This window comes from Lissotriton vulgaris, chromosome 3_1, assembly GCF_964263255.1.
Source record: "Lissotriton vulgaris chromosome 3_1, aLisVul1.2, whole genome shotgun sequence".
Taxonomy (NCBI): Eukaryota; Metazoa; Chordata; class Amphibia; order Caudata; family Salamandridae; genus Lissotriton; species Lissotriton vulgaris.
In genome coordinates, this window is record NC_141689.1 from 191,721,036 (window position 1) to 191,737,945 (window position 16,910).

The following is a 16,910-nucleotide window of genomic DNA, read 5'->3' on the forward strand; positions in this document are numbered from 1 at the left end:
GGGCACCTCACACTTACTAACACACGCCCTGCCTTTAGGAATTACTTTTAGGTTTTAAGTTCAGTGACCTCAGATATATGGAAACCTATATCTTTCGCAAGGGTTCTAGCACTAGATTACACAGGCTGCAATGGCAGGCCTGTAGTCAGTGTTTGCGTAATTTCCCATGGGTGGCAAAATACATGCTTCAGCCCATGGAAAACCCCACCTAGTCCCTGGGTACCTCCGTACCATATACTAGGGACTTATAAGGGCACACCAATAGCCAATCTCGGATGTACCTAAGTACACAACATAACCAATTTAGTGGAGAAAGCACAAAGACTGGGGTCCTGATTAGCAGAATCCCATTCAGACTAGTCAGAAACAGCATAACACCAGGCAAAAAACTAGGGTAACTGTGAAAGCAGATCCCACTGTCCTACACCCATCCAAAACATCAGAAAGAGTTGCGGTGCCTGGTACCCACTACCAATACAAGGTACTTCCATTTAGCCTCTGATTTGCACCAAGGATTTTAACCAAGTGCCTGGCACCTGTAGCAGCATCCTTGCCATCTCAAGGTCTCGAGGTAGTCCCATACCTCGACAACTGGCTGCTCAGAGCACCAGCAGCACAAAAGACCAGTCAAGCTGCAAACACCTGCCTTCAATTGATCAGGACTTTGGGACGCACTGTTTTTTTTTTTATATATTTTTATTGCAGAGTTATAAACCACAGGATACAATCAATCCGCCAGTTCACTCGTGATATCCCCCCATCCATTAAGAAATCCAAATCGTACACAGCCATTCAGCCCGCATCCCGGAGGCCGGGCGGCATATTACTTCGTGCAATAGGAAAACATCACGGTGCACGTCCCACAGGGACCATGGTGAAATATCGTTTTGCGTATCTGCTTTTACCCCCCCACCCACAACATCACTCCCGTCAGCCATCCCAGTGAGAACCAGCGGTATCGCCCTTGTCGGGACCCGCCCTAGGCTCTATGAGTCGTCACACCTGGCCACTCTCCCCAGCCATTCCACGCTCCATACAACACCCACCATCCTAGTAGGTCCAAGGTGCCCTATTGGGCCTCCATCTGGCGGCTTCCGGCCCACCCCAAACTCCCATTAACCAACCCCCCCAAAGCCCCCCTCCCCTGGCAACTGCTAAGGTGTATGCCCCGTCCTGTCGAATTGGATGGATCCATTACAGTGCGTGGCGCAATACTTTTGTGTACGCCCCGCGGTGTCCACCGGCCTAGTTTTCACCATCCTCATCCTCTACCAAAGAATCACGCAACGCTTGTACCACTAACTCCCATGCACGCGCCGCATCCAGTGCCTTCTCGTTCCCCATCTTAACAGCCTGCTTCATCCGGAGCACACTCTCGCAGTCAGACCACCGCAGCAATTCATTCTTCCATCTACGAAGTGAGGGTCCCCCCCTGGACTTCCAATGCCACGATATTTCCCTCTGCGCCAGTATTAGACCCAGGTCAATGAATTTGCTTGTCACCTTGGTGTGTTTAGTATGCGGGAACCAGAGCAGCAAGCACGCCGCCATATCAAATTCCACCTCCCTGTCAGTTACTTCATTCAGGAGTTCCCCTACCTCCGCCCAGTAGGTCCCCAGTTGCGAGCACCCCCAGAACAAATGGTCCATGTCCGCGCCCAAAGATGAACACCGTGGGCATCGGGCATCCGGCACCTGGAAGTACCGCTGTAATTTCTCTGGAGTTAAATAGGCCCTATGAAGCACATAGAAATGCACTTGCTGAAAGCGCGCGTTTCTCGTGCCCTTCCACGTGCGCCGCAGGATATGGCCCCACTCCGTGTCCGGTATAGGCCGGCCCACGCTCTCCTCCCATTTAGCCTTGAGCCCTTGGAGCGGTTCCAGTCCCTCATTCAGCATCCTATTATGGAGGCACGTCACAGCTTTGAACGTACCTGCCGCCATCACCACATATTGGCACGCCATAGTCGTTGTTGGTTCCATGAGCCCCCCTTTCCAGTGCTTCTGTATCGCAGCCACCACCGCCGCGTGTAGGAGGAACCCCCCATCAGGCAGCCCAAACTGGTCCCGGAGCGCTTCGAACGGCGCCAAGGCCCCGTCTACGTATAAGTCGCCTACCACCTGCAGTCCCGCCTCTTCCCAATCCAACAACGGGGACCAATCACCCCCGTGCGGCAAAGCCGTCAGCATTCCGATCGGAATCTCCGGTGCATAAGGCCGCGATGCCTTCGCTCTCCGAAGGCTCCTCTGCCAGCACAGCCAGAGCGTCCGCTCCTCCATGGAGAGGGCCCGCAACTCTAGCCTCTGTTGCATGATGATGTAAGACAGCACGTGGCGCTGTATCCCCCGATCTCGGTCCTCCTCTGGACCCTGAAACACCCTGATGATGTAAGACAGCACGCGGCGCTGTATCCCCCGATCTCGGTTCTCCTCTGGACCCTGAAACACCCTAGCTACGTTCTGAGTAAGGACCTGTAGCTGCGCCGCAAGGTAGTACAGCTCGAAGTCTGGCACAGCCATGCCCCCTTCTAGCTTGGGGCGAAGTAGCGTGCTCAGGGCCACTCTACGGCGGCCATGCCCCCATAGGAAGCCAATAATCATTGACCGCAGGTCTCTAAAGACTCCTTGGGGAATCCAAACAGGCAGCGTTCGGAAATAATAGAGGAAGCGGGGGAGCGCCACCATTTTCAAAAGTGCAATCCTACCCAGAACCGTCAGCGGGAGGGTCGACCAGAAAGACATGCTGCCCCTCAGTGCCCGGACACAGCGACCAATGTTGCCCTCCAGTAAATCTGCTGTCGCGTGGTAGATGCGAACACCTAGATAGGTGAAGCAAGAGGGTTCCCATATCACGCCCAAATCGCTGTCAGGGAGCGGTGAGCCCGCTCGCAGCGGGAACACACAAGTCTTTGCCCAATTGACCTTAAGGCCCGATAGCCGGCCAAACTCAGACAACAGATCCATCGCTCCGACCAATGCCCCCGAGGTGTCAGCTAGGTATAGGAGCAAGTCATCCGCATATAGCGATATATAATGCCAGTGCCCGCCGCTGGCTACCCCCACGTACATGTCACCTGACCTCGCATGGACCGCCAAGGGTTCCATCGCTAGAGCAAACAATAGGGGGGAGAGAGAACATCCCTGTCGTGTGCCCCTGCCCACCGGGTACGCCGCAGACATCAGACCACCCAACCGCACTCTCGCCGTTGCCGAGGTATATAAGACCCTCGTCCACCTGCGGAACCCTTCGCCCATGCCAAACCTCTCCAATACTCCATCCAGGAAAGACCATTCCAAACTATCAAAGGCCTTCTCGATGTCCACGGACAGGACCGCCGGAGCTCCCTCTCCGTCCAAGATGGCGTCCATTATTCCCGTCAGGCGGCGAATATTCAGCGCCGTGCTCCTCGTGGGGATAAACCCGGCCTGGTCCCTGTGAACCAGGCCCGTCATATGTGGGGCCAACCTGGTGGCTAGGATTCGGCTCAGAATCTTATAGTCTACCGTCCGCATGGACAGCGGGCGATAAGACCTCACATCCGCGGCATCCCGGCCAGGCTTTAGGAGCGGCACAATCAAGGCCTCCCGCATGGACCCGGGCAACGCCCCAGCCTCAAAGGCTTCCGTATACACCACTAGCAGCCTGGGAGCCAAGCTGTCCACATACCGTTGATAAAATTCAATCGGCAGTCCGTCCACCCCGGGCGTCTTGTTGCGGGCCATATGTTTGATGGCCACCCGTATTTCTGTGAGCGTGATCGGGCTACCCAGCTCCTTCGCGTCCTCCTCGTCCAGGACCGGAAGCTGCCTCTCCCCCAGATATTCCGCAATGTCCTGAACCCCCACTCCCAGCTGACTCTGGTACAATTCCTCATAATACCCCCTAAAACGTTCCAATACCGCTGCCTGGGAGTACACCATTTCCCCCTGCGCATTATGAATGCTGAGGATCGGGCAGCCCCTAAGTTCCGGGTTAGCTAGTCTGGCCAAGAGGGCACCCACCTTGTCCCTTTCTGCATGTGCCCTAATGATATACTGCCTGTAGTCATAACACCTTAAGCGTTCCACCTCGGTGGCAACCACTTCCTTTGCTTCCAATAACTGGGCCTGTAGATCCGGCCTAGCCGGCCTACGGCGCTCCAAGTCCCTCAAAGTTTCTTCCGCTTTCATGAGGTCGTTCAACACAGTCGCGCGAGCATTCGAGAACCTACCCAAACACACCCCTCTCACCACCACTTTCATTGCATCCCATTCAGTGGACCTGCTCGTGGCCGTGCACTCATTCACTCCGAAATAGCTATCAATGCCTTGCCGAACCGCGTCACTGAACACAGAATCCTCCAGCGTCTCCGGCCGAAGCCGCCATGTTGGTATCACTGAGCGCTCTCTCTGCCACTGAATGTGTACCAATAGGGGGTTATGATCAGAGATAGTCCTAGCCAGGTACTCCGCATGGGAAATCAATGGGGCTAGGGAGCCACCGCAGAGCACCGAATCAATCCTGACATGCAGATCATGGAGGGCAGAGTAATAGGAATAATCCCTGGCTCCCCTGTGCCGCTCCCTCCAGACATCCAGCAACCCCCATCTATCCTGCCAATCTTTCCTATGCGCGGCTAGCCTGCGCACCGGGGAGTCCACCAGGGGGGGATGGGACCTATCTAGAGCCACATCCGTGATCGAATTAAAGTCCCCCCCTAACACTATTGGGCCCGCCAGGAAAGAGGCCAAGGACCCCGAGAGGCTATCAAAGTATCGAGCTTGTTCTGTGTTCGGTGCATATATACAGCAGAGAACCACATCCCTTCCATATAACCTCCCCTCCACCGCCACATACCGGCCATCCGGATCCACTACTTGATTCAGCACTTGAAAGGGTATCCCCGCCCTCACCCAGATCAGCACCCCCCTGGCATAGGCTGAATAAGTGGTGCCAAACACCTGGCCCCACCATCTTTTCTGCAAGGCAGTGCACTCTTTTTTGGTGAGATGAGTCTCCTGGAGCATAGCAATCTGAACCCCCCTATGTACTAGATATGCATGGACTTTGTGACGTTTCACCATAGTTCGTAGCCCCCGGACATTCCACGTCAGGCATTTCAAATTAGGTAATGTCCCCATTCCAACTTCGTACAGTCCGAATCAGAGAACAAAGGATCATTGCCCCCCCAATGCAGTTGCCCCCCCCCCCGAACACACCCAAAACAGAAAAACTTCCCAAACCCCACTCCCCAGGACAGAGCATACGAACCCAATGGCCGCCCCCATCCAAACCTTGAACCAACTTCTCGCACTCTTACCCTGTGGTCTCCACCACAGTCGGCCTTAAGGGCCCAAGGGGATGAGTCACCGCCGACCCCAGCAAGCGGAGCCCGCGCCCCGCACCTTCATCCCCTCTGATGCACACAACTCCCCCACCCGGCATCCCGTCCCCCATCATCAGGATACCACCCTACCATGAAGTCTAGATATAGTCCCAATTCAACCTCAGCCGCAGAAAATACCATCCGATGTCTGTGGGGTCACTATCGGTCCCTTCGAACTTTCCGCTTCTGAGAGTTCCTCTCCCGTCCTGCTGCCTTCCCCTCCCGAGTCCGTCTCTGCCCGTTCACTGTTCTGTTGCAACCCTGTAATGGCCGCTGTCGCTGCGAGCGCATCCCTCTTCGCCGCCGCCATTTGAGCCTCCAGTTTCTCCCGCTGGCGCCTGTTGCGGGATCTGATGCGTTGTGATTGCCTCACCCGGGGCTGCTTGGGTTGGTCTCGCCTACTTTTATGCGATCTGTCCGTCCCCGCTCTATACGATTCCAGCCATTGCCATACTTCATCCGGGATCTGAAAAAAGTGCGTGGAGCCATCCATAATGATCCGCAGCTTAGCCGGGTAGAGCAAGGAGTACTGGATGCCTTCCTCCCTGAGCTCCTTTTTCACCGCTAGGAACGATGCCCTGTTCTTCTGGACCGTTTGAGTGTAGTCCGGGAAGATCGTAACCTTACTGTTCTCCACCTCATATGGGCCCGACATCCTGGCCCGCTGGATAAGAAGGTCCCGGTCCTTGTAGTGGAGGAGCCGCACCACCATCGGTCGGGGGGGGCGGCCAAGTCCCGGTGGGCGTGCAGGTACCCGGTGAGCTCGCTCCAGAGTGAAAAAGAGAGTAAGCCCCTCCGGCGCTACCACAGTGCGGAACCAGTTCTCCATATAGGCCACCGCATCCTCCCCCTCAATCCGTTCCGGCAGGCCTACGACCCGCACGTTGTTCCGTCTATTGCGGCCTTCGGCATCCTCCGCCCTCCGCTCCAGCGTGTCCAGTCGGGCCAAGATGTCCGTGATTCTGTGCTCCGCGGTCACCACCGATGGCTTCAGGTCCAGCAACAGTTGGTCATGGTCCTTGACCCTGTCCGCCAGCTTCGCGTGATCCGCGCGCAGCAGCGCCAGGCCCGTGGCCACCTGGGCAATGTCTTGGTGCAATGCTTCTTTAGTTGAGGTAATCGCCTCAAGTATGGCATCCAGACGCCGGTTCAGCCGCTGTTCTTGATCAAGCTCCGGGGAAGGGCTCTCGCTCAGCTGAATAGATGTCGCCAAGTCCCCCTCAGGGCGTCCTTCGGCCATCGGCCCTCCGATCGCTGCCATTACAGGGTGCTGCGTCACAGGTCCAGGAACCCGTTTTGCGTTGGCGCCCGTAGTTCCGTGCCAGTCTCCGGGCACCGGGCAGTGCAATGTCCCTTCCGACGCTCTCAGGAGCAACGGCCAGTTAGACTAGCTCCGTTCCGACGCCCCCCCTCGGAAGCCTGAGGGGGGTAAGATGGGTCCTGTGGCGGTGGCCAACGAAGGTCCCCAAGCTTCTGGGTGAATCCGGCCAACGTCCCCTGGTCTCAGGACACAGCACCGCTTATCCTAGTGCCCCGATCAGCCGATTACAGGATCTCTTGCCAATCGGCGACAACTTGGTTCAGGGCTGAAGTTCGGAGCCGTCCGACCTCCTCGCCGCCATTTTCTTCGCGCCCTCGGCAACACCTCGGCCGCCTCTTCAACTCGGTCTTCCCGGGGCCAGCAGTCCCCCAGCGACTCTCCGATTGTGCCCAGCTGTCCCCTTACACTTCAGAGGGCAGGAGCATCGTCTTCGGGTCGCCTAGACGTCCGAAAACAGGAGAATTAGCGGGATTCCGCGCGAAGCTGCGAGCTCACGCCGCCATCCCGATCGGCGTCCAAGCCACGCCTCCCCTCTTTGGGACGCACTGTTAACAAAGAAAAGTCTTTGTTCCACACCATTGAAGTCATATCCTTCTTGGTAGCTGCCATAGATCCCATCCAATGTAAAGCCTTCCTATCACATGAAGACTGGCTAAGACCATATCAAGAAAAAGGTCAGTTTCTGTGCGAACATACAAGTTGCTCCTAGGGATATGCTCTTCAGCAGTAGATCTGGTGCCACTAGCCAGACTGAGAAAGAGGTTTCTTCAAGAAGAGCTACAAAAGCAATGGCTGCAAACCTCAGGATCCTTGGAGGATGTAATACAGATCTCAACACGCATGGTAGATGCACTGCGATGGTGGTTTTACGCACCAAATATCGCAACGTGACTTACTTTCCTCCAGGCTATCCCCGACTTCATACTGACAACGGACGCCTCCATGGACGACTGAGAAGGCCATCTGCAGGAGATTCAGGGCAAATGGTCCTCGCAGAAACATGAGCAGGCTAGAGCTCAAAGCTATTTTCCCATTTCTCCAGGGTTTCTTACCAAGGATAGCAGGCTCCTTCGTGCTGGTACGTATGGGCAATGCGACCATTATGTACTACGTCAACAAGCAAGGTGGAACCAAATCCATCACCCTATCTAAAGAAGCGCAGGAGCTATCAGATTGGACAACACAACATGGGAACTCCCTCGAGGCCGAGCATGTCCGAGGTCTGCACAATACTCTGGCAGATGCGTTAAGCAGAACGCAGTCCAGTTGTGATGAATGCGAGCTGGAGCTGTCCCAACTCGACAGGGTGTTTCAGATGTGGGAATACCAGCTTTAGATCTCTTTGCAACGAGAAAGTATGCCAAATGCCAGTATTATGCCAGCAGATTCCTTCTACCAAGGTCGAGGGGGAAATCTCTTTTAATGCGATGGTCCGGGATATATGCTTAAGCTTTCTCCACATCCTGTTCTTCTCAGTGTACTGACCAAGATGAAGACTGATCCTGATAGCACCACGATGTCCCAGGCAGTACTGGTTCCCGGAGCTTTTCTTGCTGTCAGAGTTGAGGCCCATATGCCTTCAACCATCTACATCTCTTCTGACCAGACAGAAGGGCCAAGTGTACCATCCAGACCTCAATCTCTTCATGTGCACGCATGGCTCCTGAGTTCCTAGAGTTCAGGGACTTGGATATCTCACAAGAGTGCAGGAAATTATTAAGAAATCCAGAGCGGACAGCACTATCTGAAAGAAACACGTTAGTCAGATTCCTTACCTTAAAATATCCCCAGGCATGTGACTAGATCCGGAAAGCTTTCGTCAGCAGTACCCCTGCGCGTCGGTAGCCGACGTCTGCGTCTGTTGTCGGCGTCGTGATCGCCGGGATGATGTCGGAGTACTTGGCCGCCACCCTCGTCAGTTCTTTTTTCCACGCCAGCAAGACCAGATCCGGGAAGAGCTAGTACCCTTAGCCACTTTTTTAATAACTTTTTGGTCTTTCTTTACTATCTTTTCCGAGTCGACTTCGACTCATGGTGCCGGTAGGGATGCCTGGTTTCAAGCTGTGTGACGCCTGTCACCGACTGATGTCGGTTACCGTCCCCCACCACCGTTGTCTCTGTCTAGTTGTCCCGTCACCACAGGACCCCTCCTCGGGATCCAGGCCTGAATCCCGGTCGACGCCAGTCGACCTCACAACTCCTTCGCTGGCGCCGACCCCTATAGTGCCACTGCCGGCGCCGTCCTCTGACGACGACGCCCCCGGTTTCACCCCGGTCCGGCGCAGTCTCCGATGTCGGTGGGTGAGCAATTCATCTATGACCCGGCTCCGTCATTTATGCCTGTTTATCAGGACACTGATGAAGGGGAAAACTGGGTGGAGTCTGAGGACCCTCTGGCACAAGTGTGCCAGTTAAGTTGGGACTGGGCAGACGAGCTGGGGAGGCCAGTGGTATTGACACATCGCCTGACACTGGCTTTTTCTCTCCTCCCTCCGTGCTACATAGGTGTGGTGTTGCGCAGGGCAGCCAAGTCCCTTGTTCTTGAGCTCCCTGCTGCCGCTGTGAGGACTAATCTCCTCACCAAGGTGCTTCGAACCCCAGTAAGCTTTTCGGAGCCTATGCTGCCGTTCAATGAGGCCCTCACGGACATTCTGATGGGCACTTGGTCCAAGCCCTCCACAGTGCCCCCTGTGGATCGGAACGTGGCCCGACGCTACCGCCGGCTCCGGGCGACCCCTGCTTTAGTGGAGAAGTGTGGCTCAATAGTGGAGAAGTGTGGCTCAATGGTTAGAGTGGCAGACCCTGATGCAGAGGTCTAGCCCGGGACCAGGGTTCAATTCCCCGCCTCGGCGGGTCTTGGGCTCAAAATTCCACGGACCTGATATTTCTTGCCTCGGTGCCTATTCCAATCATGTATTCCCACTCTGCAACTCTGGGCAATAGCATGCTTAATCTCCACAACGGCCCCCACAACGCTAAGGATGCCTGGCCTCCACCTTGGGGGTGCCCAGGAGTGGACGCCTCACAGGGAAAGCCCGGATGAGTTCCACAGCGGTATTCGTACAAGCGCCTTGAGACCCTTGCGGGTGAGTAGTGCGCTACAAGTATCAATTTACATTTTTACTTTCTGTCCGTATACCCCACCCCAGAGAGTCTGGTGATCCAGGCCTCTACGTCCCAGACCGCATTCCCGACCGCTCCCCCGGTTCCGGAATCCAAAAGGCTTGATCAGTTTGAGAAGAAACTGTTCTCCTCAGCCTTCTCTGGCTTGCGGTCCATTAATACTGCATGCCTTTTGGGCCGTTACAACCACTTTCTGTGGGATACCGTGGTGGAAGTGCTGCCTCAGTGTCCAGAGGAGGTCCAGACACGGCTCGCCCAGGCTCTTGCTGAGGGGGGAGATGCAGCACGGTATTCCATCCGGTGTGGACTTGATACCAAGGATTTGCTAGGCAGAGCGATTTCCACGACGGTGGCAATCCGTCGCCACGCCTAGCTGAGGTCTGCCATTTTTTCAGGGGATGTCCAGAACATGCTTATGGACATACCCTTCGATGGCCGCCGCCTTTTTGGGGACAAAGCAGACAGTGCGCTTGAACGTTTCAAGGACTCCAGGGCTACGGCCACGTCCTTGCGCCTGTCGGGCCAGCGCCAGCAGACTTATGCTTTTCGCACCTTTTGTGACCAAGGAAGGTGCACCCCCACTCGTTCTCCAGCCACAGGCCGCAGAACCAACCTCAACGCGGACGTGGTAACCGTCGTGTGGGTGCAGGGGGACAGAGGCCCAGTCAGTCCACATACACTCTGGTCTCCGGCGGAGTTCCGGCTCCATATCAACCGTCTGGAGCTGCGGGTGATATGGCTTGCACTGAAGGCATTCCTTCCCTCTGTCCGGGGAAGTGTAGTGCAGGTCTTCACGGAGAACACTACCGCCATGTGGTACTGCAAAAAACAGGGCGGGTGGGGTCATGGACCCTTTGTCAGGAGACTCTGCGCCTCTGGACTTGGCTGGAATACCAGGGCATCACCCTGGTGGTTCAACACCTGGCAGGTTTCCTGTATGCTAGGGCGGACGAACTTGGCCGCAAGTGCATGATGGATCACGAATGGCATCTGAACTCCGAAATGGCGCAAGGTGAGGTCAGCAGTGGAGAGAGCCTTGGTTAGATCTATTCGCCACCAAAGAGAACGCGCAAGGTCATCAGTTCTGCGCGTTGGAATTTCCAAGGCGGCACTCGCTCTAAGACGCTTTTCATCGCAAGTGGAGCTGTGGTCCGTTGTACGCCTTTCTGCCTATACCACTTTTGCCCAGAGTGCTGAAGATCAGGCGCGACCGGGCCCAAGTCATCCTTGTGGCTCCGGATTAGGCACAAAGGTACTGGTATCCCGAGCTACTGAGTATGTCAGTCGATCCCCCGATTCGTCTGCCTCTTCAGGAGGGCCTTCTGTCGCAGCAACAGGGGACGGTACTCCACCCGAACCTGTCCAGTCTCCACCTACATGCGTGGAGATTGAGCGGCGCAAGTTGAGGCCGTTTGACTGGCCTCCTGAAGCCTGTGATGTCATTCTGGCAGCCAGGCGTCACTCCACAAAAACGGGCAATTCGAAAGTAAGGAATCCGCACTTAGATAGGCTTTACCGGATAATCCCCGTTGTCTCCCGAGTAAAATGATACCTTATATTTTTGGCTATCCAATGCAGAAACGGCTACAAATGTATTTTTTTTTAATGTAGCGCTTAGAATTCGCTGTGCTATACCCTTAATGCCTATCTTTTTGGTCCTTCCCGATCACAGGCCCTTGGCCCACCCACGCAATTAAGGTATCGTTTTACTCGGGAGATAAATGGGAATGCTGGGCTGTGAGATGTTATATACCGTCAGGACCTGTCAGAACGATATGCTGCAACAGTCTGCCCTGCAGCGCTTCTTAAGGGCATGTTCCAATTCATCACTATGCTGTGTAGTACCAGGTTCTTCGCTACCACCTCTGGGACATTTGAGGCCCCTTGCCTGACCTGTTTCCCCCTCCCCTCCCCCCCCCCCCTCTAGCAGTTAAGGGGCTCTCTGTGCGCTCTGAACTACCTGTGCTGATTATTGGTATCTAGTGCTGTCATTATAATGGGTATAATGCCTGAGGCGAAATGTATGTACTGTCTGTATTTGTTCTTTGCAGAAGTTTAATAAACAAATTTAAATAAGCTTGGTGATCTTGCTAGTTGGGGATGTGCGATAAAAAAAAGTGATTATTCTTTATATGTTTATATCCAAGGTACCACCCACATCTGCCAAACAACATGGGGTAAATTTAAGTGCAGCTTCCACGCCTTTTCAGCAGCCCAGTGCATATGGGCAGCATGGTTATGGGACAGGTGAGATTCTCCTCTCTTATCTATGTTTATCCGTTTTCTTGTCAGCGACCTGAGAATGCTGGAAACTGAGCACCTAAATTGTTGTAAAACCCCAAAATGTAGCTTTTGACTTTTTTCATAATGAAACTCAAGTTGTGTTTTTTGCAGATGCTTGCTTTGATGTTACCGATGGATTTGCTAGCAAACTGTCATTAGTTGCATGTACCAAAATGACCAGTCACCTTTCTTTGTAATTCACTGCTTGAAGTTGAATGGATTTTTTTTTTTTGTCCCTTTCCATTGACAGGGTATGATGACTTGACGCAGGTCAGTGCAGCAGGCGATTACAGCAAAGGAGTCTACAGTGGGTCATCTCAAGCACAAAACAAATCTGCTGGTACTGGACCTGGGAAAGGTAGTAAATTAGGCAAATTGGGTGTAAATTCTTGATCTGGTTGCCATTGCTGCTCAGCATTTGAGTACAAACCTTCCTTAAAGAAATTAGTACCTAATTACGTGGCATATCCAGCAATCCATGTACTTCACAGGTTCAAAAGAGGAAACTTTTTAAGTGTCTATCTCCCTTTCATTCTCAGGTTGGGGTAACCTTGTACCATTTTACAACTGTTTGCGCAGCTTCATGTGGTAATGGCCAGGGGAAATGCAGCTCATCTGCCTGAATTGTAACAAGCTTCCCTGGTTTTCCTACAAACCACGCTCTTCGGTGTTGCTTATTTTCTGCTGACTGGAAGTGTATGAGCTCAATTCTCTCACCATTTTTTTCTTCTGCTCCATTTTGTTTTTCAAACACATTTTATTGAGCGGTTATTCTGCTCCCTTCACATTAGGTATCTGGAGGTAGTACTTTTTTATTGTTGGCGTTAGAAGACTTCATAGAGAGGCAAAATATGCATGGTTTGCTCTCTGATTTTTCACTTTCCCATTTCCACCTGCCTATGCCTATTCCTATACCTCACCCTCCAGTTTAAAGTTATGTTGTGTTTTTTATCAAAGAAGAATGTATTGTGATTATGTAATTTGGCGTTTGTTCTTCCATGTTTTTCTCCTTGCCTCGTTGCTTTGGCTGCCAGGGGATTCATGCTCTCTGTATTTTTTAAACTGCTACAGAATTCCTCAATTCCTCTGGGTTATATTCTATTATTGTGTCTGACTTACATGGAGCTACAGTGATTCAACCTGGTGCCCTGTGAATATGTACAAATCACCAATTTTTGCCACAGTATGAGGAATCTGATACTGGGTGCCCTAACATTGGTCTTCAGTTTTGGAAATTACTTCTGTCTCTCTCTGGCACTACCAACAGGTTATGATACCTTGTCAGTGGACTATCACCTCGTGGTACGTGGCGTGAGAATGCTGCTGACTAGTTGGCAAACAGCTAAAACTGAGGGAGAACAATTGTATTCGGCAGTCCTCACTTGCAACAGTCCTTCCACGCATTCTTTTTTAATTCTGACTAGGTTTTGGTACTGTATAAAAGTGAAGGATTGAATAATTGATTCTCTAATCATCCTTGTGGCCATTTGTCTCCCTGGGGCAATTTGCTTCTTCGCAAAGTACATGTTATTTAGGAGCTCACTAATCGCATATCACTGTCCCATCTGTAGGTTAGTGTGAAAGGCCTGGCTTGGAACTGTTACAAGGTGCCAAGCCAGAATATTGCTTTGCTAGGGTTGCTCCCTGCTAATTAAATGAGTCAAGAGCAATAAGGTAAGCAGGCTCAGCAGGTGTGTCTTTCCTAACACAAATGTTGATTAATTAAAAGCATGTTGACTTTCGTACAGGTTAACTTCTTTGTTGATTAGTATACCTTCAGTTGCTGCTAGTAGACATATTGGATGATTGAGGATTTTGTCTATGCAGGAGAATATTTTCAACAAAACTGGTTAGGAAATTGTATGCATTATGATAAATACATGTTCTTACAGATTCCCTTTTTTATGGCTATCCTCCAAGCATCAGACTGGATATTGATACTGTAGGAAAGTAGGATCTGTTTTCATGGTTACCCCTGCCTTTTTCTGGTTTCACTATATTTTTTTGACTAGTCTGATTGGGATTCTGGTAATCAGGACACTAGCCATCCTGCTTCCTCCATAAATTTGACATAAGTACTTTGGTACCTCCAAAATTGGCTACCGGTGTACCCATTCTAAGTCCCTAGTATATGGTACTAAGGTGCCCAGGACATAGGTATAAAAGGGTTCTCCAATGGGCTGCAGCAAGCAGTTTGCTATCCATGAGAGACCACTCAGACTGTGACTACAGGCCTGCCATTGCAGCCTGTGCAAGCAGGTGCTGGAACCCTTTAAGACAGATACATGTTTTCTTATATATGAGGTCGCCACACTTAAAACCTGTAAGTCTCCCCTAGGGCAGGCCTTTCAATCCTTGAGCCAGAGTGCGGGTTATAAGTTGATTCTACAGGCTTTGTAAGTGCGGTCAGCCATTTTAAAACATATAGTGGGCATGGGTCATTACGCAATGCCGAGCTATATAGTGACTGTACCGAACCTGAACATGTTTGGTATCAAACCTGTTGGAATCATACTCCAACACCATTACCGGTGTTGGAGGTATGATTCCATGCAATGGGAGGCCCTTCGGGGAAGCCCCCAGTACTCCCGGCAGTGGCTGTATCTCCTCGATGGCGTTGGGGCTCCGCCCCCTTTACTTTCACCCCCAGGGCAGGTAAAAATAAAATAATTTTGCTTTCATATATAACTTTTATTAAATGAAATAAAACGTGCACGCTCTTTTTGCAAATTGACTGAGGGGCTGACGCACCCTGCCACCCACATCCCTTGCTTGGCAGACCGGGATGCATTCTTTAAATCCCTGGGTGTATCAAAGTCTAGAGTATTTGCCAGGCTGGTGCTCTCAAAACCCTGAGGCCTGTGAGGTCATCAGGTCGGCAAACAAGTAGTGTTGTGAACCAGTCTCCACCCCTGATGCTCTGTGGATAGAAATAGCCCCGGGCGTTTTACACTGAAGCCCTGTATTTCTAGGGCTTCCTGTCAATCAGGCAGTGGAGACTGGAGAGCATGATTACCCCATACCCCACCCTTTTCCAGCTCGTCACAGGATAGGGTGGGCCTCACCCTTTGATGAGTTAGGAAAAGGTTAAGCTAAGGCTGCAGGCAGCCGGGAAGCTAGAAAATCGATGCTGCGCAGTTTGTCTTCTTGAATTTTGAAGGCACGCTTTGCAGAGTCTGCTTCCCACGCTGCACATATTTCAGGATGGCATTTCACTCGAAATTATTTGCCTCGCTTGAAAATTTGCTCCTATGAGTGGACCAGCAGCTTAACAGAAAAAAACTTTGCAGCTGCCAGCCGGGGAAATCAGTACATGACTCGCTCGGGCCTGGCCTTAGTTGATAGAGGTAAAGCAAGCCATTCGAGCAACACTCCCTGCTGCTTGGTATCATGAAAATGTCTAATTCTGTAGTAGGGGATCTCTGTGTATAGTCATAATCTAGAGAATAGTCCCGCCCATGTGCGTGGACCCCGGCAATCAAAAATAATCTCTTAAGTTGTCAAATCATGCAGAAACTGCAAAGACACTTGTACATGTATTTATATAGCGCAAATCACCGACCCGGTATCTAAGCGCTTTCTTAGGGAACCCGTCCTGGTATTCCCCTGTGAGATAACCCCGGCAGGGTATCCAGAAGGTGAAAGCCAGGCATCCCACCGCGAGGGGCCGTTGTGGAGATTAAGCAAGCTATTGCCCAGAGTCGCAGAGTGTGAACCCGTGAGTCGAGTAGGCACCGGAGCGAGAATTATCGAGTCCGTGGAATTTTGAGCCCAAGACCCGCCGAGGCGGGGAATTGAACCCTGGTCCAGGGCCAATCTCAGCTTCCGGGTCTGCTGCCTCTAACCCCTGAGCCACACTTCTCCACCACTTGGATAAGTGGTGGAGCCTATAGCCACAGGCTACACTGTCCAGTACTTCAACTAGAAATTCCACCAAACAACACCACACACAACACAGCCTGCCCAGTTTCTACCATAGAGAAACTTGCCTCCACCAGTAAAAGACTTTGGAATGATAGAGAGGAAGGCATGGACAGACAAGCCCCATAGGCTGCCATTATGTGGCTTAAATAGGATACTGTGCCTTTAAGAGAACTTTCTCCCAGTATCCCAGAATGCATAGCAGGCCCCTCTTACTTTCATTTCTTTTTTCCGGCTCCTGCTAACAGGACCCTGGCATTGAGCTCTCCCTTGTTTCAAGGGTTTATTGGATTTTTGTCACTTTTTTGGATAAAAGTGTTTGAGTATATCTTTCTTGGTGCTTCTCTTCTCTCCTGTGTGTTGGTTCAGGCTTTTTAGGGCTCTAAAATGCCTGGTCTTTTCGAACACATGTCCCTGAAGTCTATGACATCTGCCAACAATTTTCAGCAAAGACCCTGAGGGACAGGCTGAAGATTAGGCTTCAAGGCCTTGAAGAGAGACGACTGCAGGCTGCAGGTGGGTCTGGGAAGGCTGGGAAGGTTACCTCTGCCTCTGCTGAGGCCTCTGGGGGCTCCCCAGAGGCAGGAAGGCCAGCAAACGGTCCCGGTCTCCGTCTGCGTCGATTGCATCGACGACGTCGAGAGGGATGACGACGGTGTGTTCCCCATCTCCCCGGGGCTCCGGGTCGAGACGGCGTGAAGATTCGACGTCGAAGGGCCTGGATAGGCCGCCGTCGAAACCACCGTCGACTGCATCTTCATCGTCATCGTCGACGTCTGAGTCTACCTATCGACGTCGAAGACGGAGCGACAGGCATCGGCGCTTGCCGTCGAGGCGACTCCGCCGATCGCCGTCGAGACAACAGTCGGCGTAGAGGGGCTCCTCGACGTCTAGGA

The 16,910-nt window shown here is 52.4% G+C and overlaps 1 protein-coding gene across 4 annotated transcripts in view; it reads left to right on the forward strand.

Moving 5' to 3' along the window:
• The window catches only part of UBAP2 (ubiquitin associated protein 2), a 1,436,418-nt gene that overhangs the window by 1,248,461 nt on the left and 171,047 nt on the right, over nucleotides 1-16,910 (forward strand). For all 4 annotated transcript variants that reach the window (XM_086960301.1, XM_086960303.1, XM_086960302.1 and 1 more), the window contains exons 24-25: nucleotides 11,958-12,057; nucleotides 12,344-12,451. In XM_086960301.1, the coding sequence (XP_086816427.1) occupies nucleotides 11,958-12,057; nucleotides 12,344-12,451 (208 nt within the window). The remainder of the gene's footprint in view (nucleotides 1-11,957; nucleotides 12,058-12,343; nucleotides 12,452-16,910) is intronic.